We start from the raw sequence: 17172 nt of genomic DNA on the forward strand, positions 1-17172 counted from the left end.
GAGGCTGAGAAGGGTAGTGGGTGGGGGGAAGTAGGGATGGTTAATGGGTACAAAATTGTAGCTATATAGAATGCTAAGATGTAGTATTTGATAGCACAACAGGGTGACTACAGTCAACAATAATTTATTATACATTTAAAAATAACTAAAAGAGTGTAATTTGATTGTTTATAACACAAAAGATAAATGCTTAAGAGGATGGATACCCCATTCCCTGATGTGATTGTTATGCATTGTATGCCTGTATCAAAATATATCACGTATACCATAAATGTATACACCTACTATGTACCCATAAAAATTAAAAAATAAAAAGAAGACTGTCTTGCTAGCAGACTGACTCTAGAGACTTTCTCCCTTGTGGCTTTGGAAAAATAAGCGTCCGTGTTGGGAGGCCCATATGGCAATGAGCTAAGGACGGCCTCTAGAAGGCAAAGGCAGTCCCCAGCTGACAGCCAGCAAGATGCCAGGGCCACAATCCTACAACTGCAAGGAAGTGGATCCTGGCACCATGTGACTTGGAAGTGGACCTTTCCCCAGTACAGCCTCCAGATAAAAACTCAGCCTTGGCTGACACCTCAATTGTAGCCTTGCATAAGATCCAACTAAGCCATACCTGAATTCTCGACCCATAGACATTGAAAAAATAAATGTATGTTGTTTGAAGCCCCTAAATTTACAGTAATTTATTATGTAGCAGAAAACTAATACAATTGATTTAAAAATGTGAACGTAGAAAAAATTCTGGAGAAAATTCTTTTTTATTTTTGTTTATTTTTGAGATGGATCTTGCTCTGTGGCCCAGGCTGAAGTGCAGTGGTGCCATCTCAGCTCACTGCAACCTCCAGCTCCCAGGTTCAAGCAATTCTCCTGCCTTAGCCTCCCAAGTAGCTGAGATTTCAGTGCACCACCACACCCAGCTAATTTTTTTGTACTTTTAGTAGGGACAGGGTTTCACCATGTTGGTCAGGCTGGTCTTGAATTCATGACCTCAAATGGTCCACCCACCTTGGGCTCCCAAAGTGGGATTGCAGGTGTGAGCCACTGAACCCAGTCTGGCGAAAATTCTAAGTGAAAATTTTAATTGAAATGTGACTGGGAAAAAAAGTATTAAATATGAAAGCATTGAAAAGAAGCAGAAAAGTTTAAAATATTGGACAATAGACAAATGTACAACTTCTGAATGACTATATATAGGAATAAAAAATAAGGAAATATAAAATTAATGGTGGTCTTCTAAGTGGTGGACTTATTAATAAACTATTAACTTTCTGAGTTTTTCCAGATGTTCTACGACGAGCATGTATTACCTTTAGAATATTTAAAAAGTTTAAGTTTTTAACAGCACTTCTGCAAAATTTGTCACAATTTTCCATTCACTGTAAAGACGTTCACATGGGAGGGTTGCAGATCCCACTGTGCCCCTGGCAGACCCTCCTGCCACACATCTTACCTGACATATAAAAGCAAACTCACCTGCTAGGCAGTTTCCCCAGGTTCTATATCCATGTGGATGTAATAACCACTTTCACTACCAACCTCCCCTCCCCCGCTGCCTGCTTAAGCCTGCATATTATGCCTTTGTGGTCTCTGGTCTAGAATCCGATTATCTGATGATCAATAGCAGGGCAGAGGCCTCATCTTGGTCATTTCCTTGGCCTCAGCCTGCGCCAGGATCTGGCATGCAGTGGGGCCATGTCCAAATTGAAGAGAATGACTGAGATTACTGTGACCTTTTAGCTGGGCAGATTGCCACCCATGGTCCCAGGATGGGAAGCATCACTACGTTTTGCAATCATGGCCATGTGCGCATCCAAACCACCTCCCTCCTAGTACACCAAGGACTCCCCCTTCTTTACCACTCCCAGAAGAGGCTGGGAAGAAAGGAGAAAGAAAGGACAAAAATCTTTATTGAATCAAATAACCATTCTAAGGGGTTTGCAAAAACTCACTTTCAGGTGAAGGGCACCCTGGAGGTGAGTGTCCATTTGCCTCAACAGCCTACTCTGGGTGCCCTGACAGGGGTCCTTCCTGGGGGAGGGTTAAGCTGTATATACCCACAGCTCTCTGTGCCAACCCTGATGACAGCTCTTCCTACTGTGTTTAAAATGTTTATTTTTCTCCTGTTTCTCCTACTTGGCTGTGAGTATCTAGAGACCTGTAAATGTGTCTCACTCATTGTCATATCCCCAGGACGTAGCACATTACCAGGCAAATAGTAGGCCTATATGTTAAATAAATGAACAAATGCACATGTAGCTCACAGTGACAACTTGGAGAAATGCCACGTGGACAGGCCCAAGCTTATGAAAACATGCCGACCTCACCATCCTAGGGTTCAGGACCCTGGCTCAGTGCTGAACATGTCAGACTCCGACCTACCTGGGTGGCTCCCCACCCAGGCTGCTTCATCTTTTCAAACATTCCTCCCACTTGCTCCTTCCTCCCGCCTGAACAAAGAAAGTACACAAATATTCATTCAATGATTGAACGCTTCTCCATGGTACTCCCTCTCCCTCTAACTTCTCTCTCTCCAATCTGCTGTGCCCACAACACTGATACCCACAGACTCAGTTGCCTCCACATGTAGCTGCTGTCCTTTCTGACTCCTGATTAGAGTCCCAGCACTTGGTGGCCCTACCTACCTCAGCTTGAGCCTCTGGGGCTCACTCTGGCCACCATGGATCAAAGAAGCCACTGAAAAAGACAAGTGCCACCATCCAAAGACTCCCATGCAGAGTGGGCATGGCAGGGAGGCTACAGTCTCCAGGGGATATCCCTGCTATAAATCTGTAGACCCCAGCCACCTACCCAGATGTTTTGCTTCAAGGATTGGCAGAGTCTTTCTATAAAAGGGCCAGAGAATAACTATTCTAGGCTTTGTGGGCAATACAGTCTGTTGCAACTAGTCAACCCTGCTGTTGTAGCACAAAAGCAGCCACAGGTAATTCATAAATGAACGAGCAGGGCTGTGTTCCAACAAAACTTTATTTACAAAAACAGGCATAGGCCAGATTCAGCCTATGGGCAGTAGTTTGCCAATCCCTGTCCTGCTTAACTGAGTAGGGGCGTGTGGAAATTGTCATAGTGTTTGATGTCCCTGACACCTTGAAAAGCTCAGCATATTATGCTTTATTTTAGAAGAATCTCCTGGAACCATCTCAGGAGATGCCAGACAGCTAGAAGGCTCTGAATGCCCTGATACTACAACTTAGTTGAGCCTCATCCTTGGCTATGTATCTCTTATAACCTTTCACCTTGGGAATGACAGTGGCCACCAGTACCACAAGTCCAAGCAGAGACTCACTCCCTTATCTTTGGCACAGACTGGCCAAGCATTGTCAGGCTTTGGGATGAAGCACAGACCACATCTGGGATGCATGTTCTCCCATCAGTACCTGCCACTGTTGGGCCCTTCCCTTATTTCAATCAACTGTGGTTCTTCGCAGCCCCAGAGTTCCAAGGTGGCAGACAAGACTCTTTTACTAGCCAACTGGAGGTCACAGCTTCATAGGAGAGTCTCTTCAACAGTGACTACCAGCACTACAAGGTCTTTGAGTCCCCAGAATAGCTGTGGGCACTGGGGTAGCATTGGTTACGTGGGCAGACCAGCCACCTTCCCTGATTCTTCTTTTCCAAAATAGGAGCTAGAGTTCAGCCCTGCCTAGGGAGGGCCAAAAGAATACTGTCTAGGGAGTTTCTGGGAACCAGAGTATTTGGGGGGTCATCTCTCAATCTTTACCTGTTTAGAGTTGGTCAGGTAGAGCTTGGCTGCTAAGTTGATGACCTGCAGCTTGACAATATCCTCCTCTGCTGTGAATGACTTGGCCATTTTTCTTAAGACATCAGGTGCAATCCTGGGGACGTGCTCACAGTACTCTCCGATGAGCCACAGGATGCTGGCTCTGGCCATGGGCACCTGTGGTTGTGGGAGAGGAGTGGGTAAATGTGGGAAAGTGGGTGGGTAGGAATGTGGACTTCCAGGGAAACAGCACTCCTCATCTGTGCTGGCCTATTGTATTATGGGTTCTCTGGAAATGGGAGTTGGGGGTGGTGGGAGAGAGACAGAGAAGTTAAAAGGTAGACATTTCCTGGACAGCATTTCCTCTCTTCCCTAGGGCTTCATTAGCACAGAGCTTTCAAGACCCTAAGTCAATCATGATACAAAAGACTGACTTTCTGGATTCATTGTACCCTCAGTGCTTTATTTCCATGTTACTCTTCTGAATCTTTGGGAATGCCTTGTTTAGATGTTTCAGCTTAGCAGTGCAACAGAAAAATACAAGATTTGTCACTTAACCATGGTTGGCTAGAGCTTTAGAGAGAAAGCAAGAGTAGCAGTAAAGTCCATGGCGCTCGGTGAAGGTCTCCAAAGGGAAGGCAAATCTTGGGTAACAAGGTCAGGGTCACATGGTCCAGTGTCTCTCCTCCTCCCACCTGAAGACCTAAGGTTTGGAAGTTACTTTTGATAAGGCTAGCATGTTTAATTATACAGTGTTGAAATCACGGGGAAGACCTTGAAGTGGGGAGTGAAAATGTGGCTACTCCCTCACCTGGATGTTGTCTGTAAGCTTTGCCAAGTGTTTGATGATCTCTCCATGTTGTGCTGGCTGCATCTGTAGCAATTTCTTAATGACGACCACTGACTCTGCAACCACAAGCTCTACGGAAGAAAAATGAGTGTATGGACCCCAAGACAGTCAGATAGCCATGCTCAGGTGGACAGACACACCTGCAGTGCCCCAGGCCCTTGGTTCTTTCTTTCAACCCCTTCACTTCTCTAGCAGCCCTCAGAGGTGTAGGAACACTTGGGCCCTGATCAAGACAGACAGACCAATGGACACACATCATGTCTAGGCAGACTGGTGGATATCCACTGGCCAGCAGAGTCAGACCTGCAGGCAGGCATCTTCTGATCATCACGATTAGACATTCAGGCAAACACTGACCATCACGGTTGGACAGCAGCTGCACCAGGCCATTGAGGCAGGTGTCACGGACTCGGCCAATGTTAGTTGCACAGCGTCCAATGGCCTGGATTGTGGCTGCCACAAAGTCCTTGTCCATGCTGCGAATATAGGTCTGTGAGATATGACAAAGAAATCCCTCAGTGACTCTGCAGGCTGGAGGGTGACCTTCAAGAAGGCTGTGGCCCTTCATTTTATGGCTCATCATGCCAGTGACTAAGACTTGGGAAAGGGGGCGACACCTCCACCCCCAATCCAGTGATTCCTTCGCCCAAAGCTAGCCGAACGCATTGGAAGGGGAATGTAAGATAATAGCTTCTCCAGCTTTGGGCTCATAAGAGGTTTGACCCACCAGGGCACAAGGATCTGATGGGTACCTCTCCCAGGCCCTTCTGGCTGGAAGCTGGCCTGTACCTGGAATTCCCGTAGGACAGTAGGAATGTTGGTCTCATTGGCCAGGTTGGTCAGCACTTCCAGCTGCAGGGAGGGGTGAAGAGGCAGAGAGGGGTGGCCAGTGGGCTTTCTGTACTTTCCTTCCAAAAACACTTCACAGACCAGAAAACAATCATCATGACAGACTGGCATCATCCTCAGACTGATGAGGGAATTGACAGGTTACAAAACTTGTCTAAAAATCAAGAGGACCAGTTTGCCTCTTAAATGGATTCCCTACAGAGTATGCTTACAGTATGACCATGTCACCGCCCTACTCCATTGAAAACGTAAAGGTTCCTATTGCTTTCAGGATGGAGACCATTGTATTCACCATGGTCTGTAAGTCCCTGAATGATCTGCTTGCTGTCTACCTCCCATCTCCTATCACTCTCCGCCTTGTCTTCCAGGCCCCAATCCCACTCCATTTCCTAACCCAGGGTCTTCGAAGATGCTGTTTCCTCTGTGTGGAGCAGTTCTTCCCACTTCTGTCCTCATATAATTCATGTTCATCTCTCTGGCTTCAGCTCAAGTCTCATATCCTCCAGAAAACCTTCCCTGGCACCAGACTAGATTAGTTCTCCCTATTTTATGCCCTTATAGCTCTCCACACTTTCTTCCATATTTTGTAAATGGACTTTTACATTTGCCTTGTGATTAGCTGCTTAATGTATCCTCCTCCCTGCATCTGTAAGCTCCACGAAGGCAAGGTCCCTGATTAGTTTGCTCCATCACATACCCCTAGAACATAGTGGATGTTCACAAGGGTTAGGAGGATTAACTGTTGCTGAAGGAAATCACTCAAAAATGAAGCAGCAGAGCAGGAATCAAATGGAGGTATGGGCTCCTGCCACTTTCCTCGTCTATGAACGTTTGCAGGAAAGCGTGAGGGGGCAGGTGTGTGGGGGCCATAACACTGTGGGTGGAGAGAAAAGCATGAACCTTGGAGTCAGCAGAATTGTGTGACCTGGGGCAGTTACCTCCCAGAGTCTATTTTTTTTTTCTTTTGAGATGGAGTTTCTCTCATCACCCAGGTTGGACTGCAATGGCGCGATCTCAGCTCACTGCAACCTCTGCCTTCCAAGGTCAAGCAATTCTCCAACCTCAGCCTCCCGAGTAGCTGGGATTACAGGCGTCTGCCACCACGCCTGGCTAATTTTTGTATTTTTAGTAGAGACGAGGTTTTGCCATGTTGGCCAGGCTGGTCTTGAACTCCCGACCTCAGGCAATCTGCCTGCCTCAGCCTCCCAAAGTGCAGGGATTAGGCGTGAGCCACTGTGCCCGGCCAGAGTCTATATTTTTATAAAAGGAATATAATGTACACATCCTGGGATTATTAAGAGGTGGTATCAGGTTACTTCATTCATGAAGAGTAGCAGGTGTGTACCAGGTACTAGGCAAAAAGCAGTTAGTTCCCTTCTCCCCTGACCCTCCTTAGCCCAGCTCCCTGAACAAACAGCTCTCGCTGGGGCAGTCATGGGCTCCTGGGCTCAGCCTTAGAAATAGGCAGGCACCAGGGGGGCCACTGTGAGTTATTTGAGTGGGTACATGGGGTGGGGAGGGCTGGGAGCCACATGCACTTCTGTCCCTCACTCACCTTCAGGATCTTGATCTGGGTGGGGTCGGTGGACCTGATGTAGAAGCTCTTCAGGTAGGGCTCAAACATACCCTGGCACAAGAGAGGCAGCCAGGGAGCTCCACCAAAGTCCCAGGCGTGCCTCGCTGCCCAGAGGCACCCCTCCTATCCTGACCCAGTGCCCAGGATCCTTCCCTCCTCACCACTGCCCTCCACTTCTCAAGTCTTCCCTCGTCCATCTCAGATTTGACCAGCTCTTTCTCCACGGCGCATCCCCTCTCAGCGGCCCCTGAGGATTCAGGCCCTGTTCCCTATCTGTGTTTGGAGCCTCCCCTGCCCCATCCTCTGCACAGCCAGGGTATTCCTCCATCTTCCCTTTCCCCAGCCCCGGTCCCAGTCCCAGTCCCGACAGCGCCTCCGTGCCCGCAGAAGCGGCCCTCGGACAGCGAGGACAGGCTGCGGTCGCAGGCTCACCCGGCGCTTGATGGACATGGTGGCCACGTTCTGGAGCACAACGTACTGCACCTCACTGCGGAGAGGATGGGTCAGAGCACCCCGGGCCCCTCGGCCGGGGCAAGGGGCAGCGGATGAGGGGAAAAGGTGGGGCAAGTCGTTGCGGGGAGAGGACCAGTGCGAAGGGCAAGCCTGCGGTCAGTGTGGAGCGGCTGGGCAGAGAGGGAAGCGGTTGGTGGGCATGAGGGGGCGGAGCCGGGCAGCCCGTGTTGGCGGGGCGTGGGACAGGGCTTGAGACGAAGACGGGCCGGGGGCGGGGCCGGGGCCGGGGCCGCAGCGCACCTGTGGCTGCGCAGCAGGCGCACTAGCGCCTTGGCGATGACGCCCACTTCCGCCTTGGGCGCCAGGTGGAAGTAGAGCTGCGCCACCGCCATGACCACCGCGGCGCTGCGGCTCTGCAGCAGGGGTTTGGTGTTGCGCAGCAGCAGCCGGTGGTCGGGATCCATGATATAGGGCTTTCGAGCGGGGAGCGCCGCGGCGGCCGTCTCCTCAGACCCCGCGCCCTTGGCCTCGTCCTCCTCTGAGCCGTAGAAGGCTTTCTCCGCGTTCTCCTCTAGCAGGGATTCCTGGACAGGGAGACCGACGGGGCTGTGGGCGCCTCCCTGGGACACCCTTCCGTCCGCTCTGCCGGGGCGGGGCCCACTCACGTTTTGGGTGGGGCTCAGGAACTGCGTGCGGGCGTAGCGGGTGAGCATGCTGATGATGACCACCTGGCCCCACTCCTCCACGTCGATCAGCAGGTTACAGAGTTTCCGGTAGTTTTTGTGAATCAGGTCGATGCGCTCCGGGCAGACCTCCTCGAAGGCCATCACCACGCTCCCCGCCACCAGCTGCGGAAAGAACAAAGGCGAGGGGGTGAACGCGAAGGGTGGAAGGCCGGCTGTCAGTCACCACCCCTCCCAGAGTGCCCCTATACCGCACCGTGGTCTTGTCAGCCAGAAGCTTCTCAATGACTTCTATCAGCTGATCCTTCTGGTCAGAGTCCAAACTGAGGGAGAAATCAGTAGGGGAATTTGCCACACTCAGTCCCAGCCTTCCCAATATCTGTCCAAGCCATGCTCACCTCAGGCGCCCCAACCTTATTGTTCTCCTCCATCTCTGTCAGTCCCCCAAACTGCCCTCCTCAAACCCTCTGAGAAGCAGAGGGCAAGACTTAGGAAAGGCCAGGGGTCGGTTGGGAACTTAGGAGCCAGGCTCCTGGGGAGCGTGGGACAGGGCTGGGGCATACCTGTAAAGTTTAGGGATGGCGTGGGCAGCTGTTTTCCGCACATAGGGTGACATGTCCGAGGCGGCTTCCTTGATAGCTAGCATCATGATGGGCACTATGATGGGCACACGGATGCTAGAGAGGACACGGAGGGCACTGGCACGAATCAGTTGGTTGGGGTCCTAAAGGCAGAGGTGGAGGCAGAGCTATGAAAGAGCACGAGGTGACCTGATGGAGGGGGACCACACCTTTGGAAGTCACTGTCCCCAGCGACCACCAGTTCTTGCTTCCCTGCCCCCTGACTGGAGCCTGAATGGTGTGCCAGTGCTGGATACCTAGGGGACACTTAATTTTGGCTCTGGTTGCAGAAATCTGACACCTGAACAGGTGTTGCAATGGGTAGCTTCACTTCCAGAAAGATTGAAAAGCGTTCAGAACGCCTAAAGTTGCTGAAACACCTTAAACATTTTCTGTTCCTTGTAAGGGTTTTTTTGGGGGTATCTGTTTTAATGCCTGAGGTGACTGCCCAGCACATGCAGGCTGGTATCCCTTCCGGAGTTCAACCTTACACTCCTTTCTCCCAGAAATCATTGCAAAAGCTGCTGTTCTTCCACAGTGTTTAAAACAGGCCTACACCCTTCCTTTTTTTTTTTTTTTTTTTTTTTTTTGAGATGGAGTCTCACTCTGTGGCCAGGCTGGAGTGCAGTGGCACAATCTCGGCTCACTGCAACCTCCGCCTCCTGGTTTCAAGCGATTCTCCTGCCTCAGCCTCCTGAGTAGCTGGGACTACAGGCATGCACCACCACACCCAGCTAATTTTTTGTATTTTTAGTAGAGATGGGGTTTTGCCATGTTGGCCAGGCTGGTCTCGAACGCCTGGCCACAAGTGATCCGCCCACCTCGGCCTCCCAAAATACTGGGATTACAGACGTGAGCCACCACGCCTGGCCCCAAGCCCTTCCTCTTTATTCCTATTGCACCCTATACAGAATGTATAAAAGCGTTAGTTACACTGTATTGTGATCATGGGGCTTAGGACTTCTTCCCACTATCAGCAGCAGCAGCTATATATTACAGGCATACCTCGGAGATATTGTGGGTTTGATTCTAGACCTCAACAATAAAGCAAATATCACACTAAAATGAGTTACATAAATTTTTTGTTTCCTGGTACATACAAGTTATGCTTATAGTTACAGCTGCTTGGGAAGCTGAGGTGGGAGAATCACTTGAGCCCAGGAAGTTGGAAGCTGAAGTGAGCTATATATGTTCGCGCCACTGCACTCCAGACTGAGCAACAGAGTGAGATCGTATCTCCAAAAAAAAAAAAAAGAAAGAAAGAAAAAGTTACATTTACAATATACTGTAGTCTACTAAGCACGCAATAGCATTATGTCTTAAAAACCAATGTAGGCTGCGTGTGATGGCTTGTGCCTGTAATCCCAACACTTTGGGAGGCTGAGGTAGGAGGATTGCTTAAGCCTAGGAGTTCAAGACCAGCCCGGGCAACATAGGGAGACCCCAGTCTCTACCAAAAAAAAAAAAAATTGAAGTCAATCCTCTTAAACTCCACCTCTGCTTTATCAACTAGGTTTATGTAATATTCTAAATCCTTTGTTGTCATTTCAACAATGTTCACAGCATCTGCACCAGGAGTAGATTCCATTTTAAGAAAGGACTTTCTGTGTTCATAAGAAGCAAGTCCTCATCCATTCAAGTTTTATCATGAGATTGCAGCAATTCAGTCACATCTTCAGGCTCCACTTTTAATTCTACTTCTCTTGTTATTTCCATCACATATGTAGTTACTTCCTCCACTGAAGTAGTGAACCCCTCAAAGTCATCCATGGAGTTTAGAATCAACTTCTTCCCAACTCCTGTTCATGTTAATATTTTGACCTCCTCCCATGAATCATGAATGTTCCTAATGGCACCTAGAATGGTGAATCCTTTCCAGGAGGTTTTCAATTTACTTTGTCCAGATCCATGAGAGGAATCACTATCTATGGCAGCTCTAGCTTTATGAGATGTATTTCTTAAATAATAAGACTTGAAAGTCAAAATTACTCATTGATCCATAGGCTGCAGAACTGATCTTGTGTTAGCAGGCATGAAATCATTAATCTCCTTGTACCTCTCCATCAGAGCTCTTGAGTGAACAAATGCATTGTCATAGAGCAGTAATACTATGAAAGGAATATTTAAGCGGTAGGTATCAACAATGGGCTTAAAAAATTCAGTAAACCGTAACTGCAAACAGATATGTTGTCATGGCATTGTTGTTCCATTTATGGAGCACAGGCAGAGGAGATCTGCCACAATTCTTAAGGACTCCAGGATATTCAGAATGGTCAGTGAGCACTGGCCTTAACTTAAAGTCACTAGCTGCATTAGTCCCTAACAAGAGTCAGCCTGTTTTTTAAAGCCAGGCATTGACTTCTCTCTACGTAGGAAAGTGCTAGATGGTGTCTTCTTCCAGTAAGAGGCTATTTCATTTACACTGAGCATCTCTTGTTGAACACAGTCACTTTCATCAGTGATCTTAGCTAGACCTTCTGGACAACTTGCTGCAGCTTCTCCATCAGCACTTTTGCTTCACCTTGCATTTTTTTGTTATGGAGATGGCTTCTGTACTTAAACTTCATGAACCAACCTCCACTAGCTTCCGTCTTTTCTTCTGTAGCTTCCTCATCTCTCTTAGCCATCATAGAATTGGAGAGATTTAAGACCTGCATATAAATTAGGCTTTGGCTTAAGGGAATGTGGTAGCTGGTTTGATCTTCTATCCAGGCCACTTAAATTTTCCTATATCAGCAATAAGCCTGTCTTGCTTTCTTTATCATTCATGTGTTTTCTGGAGTAGCACCTCAAACTTCTGGGTTCAAGTGATCCTCCCACCTCAGCCTTCCAAGTAGCTAAGACTACAGGTGCATACCACCACACCAGGCTAATTTTTAACAAATTTTTGTAGAAATGTTCTTGCTCTGTTGCCCAGGATAGTCTTGAACCCCTGGTCTCAAGTGATCCTCCTGCCTCGGCCTTCCAAAGTGCTGGGATTACAGGTGTGAGCCACCACACCCAGCCTGGAGTAGCAATTTTAATGTCCTTCAAGAACTTTTACTTCGCATTCACAACTTGCTAAATGTTTGGAGCAAGAGGCATAGCTTTCAGCCTATCACGGCTTTCAACATGCCTTCCTCAGTAAGCCTAACCATTTCTAGCTTTTGATTTAAAGTGAGAGATGTGTGGTTCTTCCTTTCTTTTTTTTTTTTTTGAGGCGGAGGCTTCACTCTGTCACCCAGGCTGGAGTGTAGTGGCACCATCTCGGCTCACTGCAAGCTCCGCCTCCCAGGTTCGCGCCATTCTCCTGCCTCAGCCTCCCGAGTAGCTGGGACTACAGGCGCCCGCCACCGCGCCCGGCTAATTTTTTGTATTTTAGTAGAGACGGGGTTTCACCGTGTTAGCCAGGATGGTCTCGATCTCCTGACCTCGTGATCCGCCCGCCTCGGCTTCCCAAAGTGCAGGGATTACAGGCGTGAGCCACCGCGCCCGGCCTCTTCCTTTCACTTGAACACTTAGAGGCCATTGTAGGGTTATTAATTGGTCTAATTTCAATATTGTTGTGTCTCAGGGAATAAAGAGGCCCACGGTGAAGGAGATGGGGGAACAGTCAGAACACATACAACATTTATTGATTAATTTCACTTTCATCTCTGGGCATGGTTTGTGGCACCCCAAAACAATTAACAATAGTAACATCAAAGATCACTGATCACCATAACATATAATAATCATTTAAAAGTCTGGAATATTGTGAGAATTACCAGAATGTGACAGAGGCACAATGTGAGGACATACTGTTGGAAAAATGGCACTAATAGACTTGATTGATGTAGGGTTGCCAGAAACCTTCAATTTGTAAAACGTGCAATATCTGCAAAGTGCAATATCTGCAAAGTGCAATAAAATGAGATGTGCCTGTACTATTAATCTTAGAGAATGATGGGAATAGGAACACTAAAGAAGGGTAGCTGTTACCGTGACTTTCTGAAATGGAGAAAGAAAAGATCCTCACAATTGCGGGCAAAATTGATGCTAATTCCTGACAAAATTCTGGAATTGACTTTTAAACAGATGGGTTAGAAGCATTTATTAAAAAGGAAGGAGTCTCTGTTTTCTTAGAGACAAATAGTCACATCAACTGCTAAAACCCATTTTCCTTTTTTGTGTGTGAACATTTTATTTGGGAAATGATTACAGATTCACAGAAAGTTATCAAAAAAAATCTGTTTTCCTTTTGATGGGGTAACTAGGACAGTGGATATTAGTACTTTGTATCTTGATTTCAGTGATATGTTTGTGGAAGTCTCATAGCATTTCCTGCATTGCCATTTTTTAGGTAGGCCTTTTGTTTCACCTAATAGTCAAGCATTTTTAAGAGCAGAATTCACATCTGTTTTATCTCTGTGTCACCCACAACCCTTTGCACATGAAAGGTGTTATTTATTTATTTATTTATTGCTATTGAATAAGATCCTTCCTAACAAGATAGAAAAATGCCAGCTGTCTGTACAGTCAGGTGGGTCTACAACTTGGTGAAATGTACTTGGAGAAGGTTTATTAACAGATCAATGTCAACCTGGAAACATGCTATGCCTCAGTCTTTTGCCCTGGTCCAAATAGCTTATCAGTATCTTGAAAGAAGACACAAAATCAGGAGGAACATAATTAAGATTCAGAATTACCCTGGCTTGGATCCTGTGCTAAATCGATAAAATGAAATAGAGTAGGGTTTCACAGGGGGTTCAAGGGACCAATTGCACAAAGACAGGATGTAGGGAGACCTAGATTATCTGCTTGCCAGTCAGAGGTTTGATTCCATGAGGGATCTCCTAAGACAGTGAACACGGCCCTAGCCTGGGCAGATAAAAAGAAGGGAGAAGGCTGGATTAAAATGATTGGTTCCAACATGCAGGAGAGACCAAAAGCCAGTGACAACAACAACAAAAAAACAAGTTTTAAAGGAATACATATATAGTATGATGACACCATTTATAAAACATTTTATATTGCTTAACAATATGCAAATTACTAGCTCAGGAATAAATACATATGTATGAATGATAAACAAGAGAAGATACATAGGAGGCTTTGTTTGAGAAATGTGTCATTTCTTATGCTGGATATGGATATTCATTATATTATTATTTATGCCTTTTGTGAACCTGTAGTAAATTTTATTTTATTTTTTAGATACAGGGTCTCCCTGTGTTGCCCAGGCTGGAGTACAGTGACTATTCACAGGCGCAGTCATAATGCAGTACAGCCTGACATCAATTTTTTTTTCTTTTTTTTTTTGAGATGGAGTCTCATACTGTCACCTGGGCTGGATGGTAGTGGCACAATCTCAGCTCACTGCAACCTCTGCCTCCCAGGTTCAAGCAATTCTCCTGCCTCAGCCTCCTGAGTAGCTAGGATTATGGGCACCCGCCACCATGCCCAGCTAATTTTTTGTATTTTTAGTAGAGATGGGGTTTCACCATGTTGGCCAGGCTGGTCTCAAACTCCTGACCTCATGATTCGCCCACCTTGGCCTCCCAAAGTGCTGGGATTACAGGCATGAGCCACCGCGCCCGGCCTGAAATCAATTTTTAAAAATTATAGTTGTGGAGGTTTCAACAAAATATAATGGTTTAAAAAACACCCCAAATAGTAGTAGTTGTCTTGAGATGGAGCAAGTTGCCCTATGAAGGAGTGAGGTCCCTATCAGAAAAGATACCTGTTAGAGATGTTCTAAAGCAAAGGTTGGCATGCTACAGCCCTTGGATAAAATCTGTCTATTGCCTGTTTTTACATAGATTTATTGGAACATGGCCACACCCACTTGTTAATGGCTGCATTTGCACCATAAGGGCAAAATTGAGTAGTTGCATAGTTGAGACTATATGGCCTACAAAACCTAAAATACTGGCCGGGCGCGGTGGCTCAAGCCTGTAATCCCAGCACTTTGGGAGGCCGAGACGGGCGGATCACGAGGTCAGGAGATCGAGACCATCCTGGCTAACACGGTGAAACCCCGTCTCTACTGAAAAATACAAAAAAAAAACCTAGCCGGGCGAAGTGGCAGGCGCCTGTAGTCCCAGCTACTCGGGAGGCTGAGGCAGGAGAATGGCGTGAACCCAGGAGGCGGAGCTTGCAGTGAGCCGAGATCCGGTCACTGCACTCCAGCCTGGGCCACAGCGCAAGACTCTGTCTCAAAAAAAAAAAAAAAAAAAAAAAAAAAAAAAAAAAAAAAAAACAAAACCTAAAATACTATTTGGCACTTTGCAGAAAGAAATTATCACATTCAGTTGGACTAAATGAGCTCTGATTTTCTAAAAGGGGGAAAGGGGCAGTTGGTAGAGACTATAGGTGAAAATCTGTGCAACAACTTCAGATTCGTTTTTATACTTAACCCTTAACTCAAACCGAAAGATTACTTGCCAATCTAAGATGGATTCCATGGTTTTGACTTATAAAAAGAACCCTAGCACAATGTGTGGCATAGAGACACCCAAGTATTTGCTAAATGAATGAACTGTATATGCAAGTGACCATGCTTTCTACCATCACCCCAAAGAAGCCGACTGTCAACCCCTCTTGCTGGCCATAGCAGATTGGACAAGGGGTGGGCCCTGAATTTGAGCAGTCAATCCTATCTACCCAGTAACCTACAGAACTTCTGGATATGAAAAGATGAGCTGGACCTCTCACAATCTCTCTCACAGAAATTTGAACTAAAAGTATCCAGGCCAGGAGTAGTGGCTCATGCCTGTAATCCCAGCATTTTGGGAAGCTGAGGCCACTTGAGTCCAGGAGTTCAAGACCAGCCTGGGCAACATGGTAAAACTCTGTCTCTACAAAAACTACAAAAAAATTAGGCGGGCATGGTGGTGCATGCCTGTAGTCGCCGCTACTCGGGAGACAGAGGTGGGAGAATCACCTGAGCTCAGGAAAGTCAAGGCTCCAGTGAGCCATGATTGCACCACTGCGCTCCAGCCTGGGCAACAGAGTGAGAAGCTATCTCACAAATAAATAAATAAAGGTATGCAAAAATAGGGGAGTTAATGGTTGTAATCAGAGCGAAAAATCTGATATGGAGAGAAAGAATGGCTTTGAAATGGCTGTCTTTACCCTCAAGATATCTTAGACTAACCAGAAAAGCCCTCAGGGGAGACTTATGCATGCACCTAACATATGTAAATCCAACTAGAAGCCTTGGGCAAAACGAAACAAACAGTGAGAATGGTGTGGGGGATTCAGGCCACTGCTAAAGGTTGAATTCTACCTGGCTGTGGACCACAATTCACACCTTTACACAAAGAGGGTTGAGGGGTTCTCCATTGCCAGAGACTCTCCACTCTCCAGGGGCTCAAGTGGTTCATACTAGAAGCAGCCATTACCACAGCCTCCTGGGAAGACAGACAGGGGCCCTAGGTACCCACTTCATCTCTTATGCCCTTCTGAACCTGGCTTCCACTCTCTGAGGGTCTGGCTGGCCTTTCCTGACTGTGACCCTCCCAACTTTAGGCAGGTAGAAAGGGCCCGCTCCCATGCTCATGGCCTCTCCCTGGGCCTGTTCCTCTGATAGCGCCAACGAGACCCAGGCCCTGGGAGGAAAACTGAGACCCCTGACCTTTAGGCCACGTTGGAAGGTGGAGATGGATAGCAGGGCCAGGTCTTGCTGCTCCTCAGCGTAGCGTACCAGGTACACGTAGACAAGCTTCTTCACCTTGGGGAGAGCAAGTTTCTCAGCAGAAGGCTTCTCAGCAGGGACCTGTGCCCGCCCCCCTACCCCTGGGATGTCATCTCCCCAGGCAGCTGTGGTCCATGGGGACAAATTCTTCCAGTTGGGGAGAGCACCCTAGTGTATCCAGGTCCTTTACCTTGATCCACATCCAGTTCAAGGACATGGATAGAGTGTCTTCTCCTGGCTCAGGGACATTTCTGAGCAGGTTGGGCCTCCAGGGGCTAAATCATTTCCTTCCTCACCCCAAGCTTGAGTTTGTTCCTGGGGGAAGTGGGAACAAGTGATCCTTCACCCGGTAGTGCTCACCTCTATGTTCTTACAGGCCACATTCTTCACCACCGCTGGAAACAGGTCTGAAGCATTCTTTCCTCGGGCAATCATCTGGGTGGTGGGGTCAAGGTAGGGGAAAAGGGACAAATCGGGAGGCACAGCAACTAATTAGAGGGAAGGCAATCATCTGGGTGGTGGGGTCAAGGTAGGGGAAAAGGGACAAATCGGGAGGCACAGCAACTAATTAGAGGGAAGGTCTACAAGGAGCTAAAGAGAGCTGCTCTTGGCCACCCAGGCCCCACCCCAAGGGAGGCCCCTTCCTTCCCCTCTTACCGCCACAATCCTCTTCATGGCCTCCAGCTTTAGAGAATCCTTGTTGGTGTCCAGCATCTCCTTCAGGTCATCATGCCTGGTAGGA

The 17172-nt window shown here is 47.6% G+C and overlaps 1 protein-coding gene across 2 annotated transcripts in view; it reads right to left on the reverse strand.

Moving 5' to 3' along the window:
• Positions 1-17172, reverse strand: part of LOC105497483 (adaptor related protein complex 3 subunit beta 2) — a 51085-nt gene that overhangs the window by 13203 nt on the left and 20710 nt on the right. For both annotated transcript variants that reach the window (XM_011768609.3, XM_071099317.1), the window contains exons 2-14: positions 17088-17163; positions 16791-16865; positions 16371-16466; positions 8717-8877; positions 8410-8476; positions 8136-8318; positions 7771-8054; positions 7450-7504; positions 6997-7068; positions 5382-5444; positions 4950-5082; positions 4554-4663; positions 3743-3919 (exon numbers count right to left, since the gene is read on the reverse strand). In XM_011768609.3, coding sequence (XP_011766911.1) covers positions 3743-3919; positions 4554-4663; positions 4950-5082; positions 5382-5444; positions 6997-7068; positions 7450-7504; positions 7771-8054; positions 8136-8318; positions 8410-8476; positions 8717-8877; positions 16371-16466; positions 16791-16865; positions 17088-17163 — 1552 coding nt within the window. The remainder of the gene's footprint in view (positions 1-3742; positions 3920-4553; positions 4664-4949; positions 5083-5381; positions 5445-6996; positions 7069-7449; positions 7505-7770; positions 8055-8135; positions 8319-8409; positions 8477-8716; positions 8878-16370; positions 16467-16790; positions 16866-17087; positions 17164-17172) is intronic.

This window comes from Macaca nemestrina, chromosome 7 (assembly GCF_043159975.1).
Source record: "Macaca nemestrina isolate mMacNem1 chromosome 7, mMacNem.hap1, whole genome shotgun sequence".
In the NCBI taxonomy this organism is placed as follows: domain Eukaryota; kingdom Metazoa; phylum Chordata; class Mammalia; order Primates; family Cercopithecidae; genus Macaca; species Macaca nemestrina.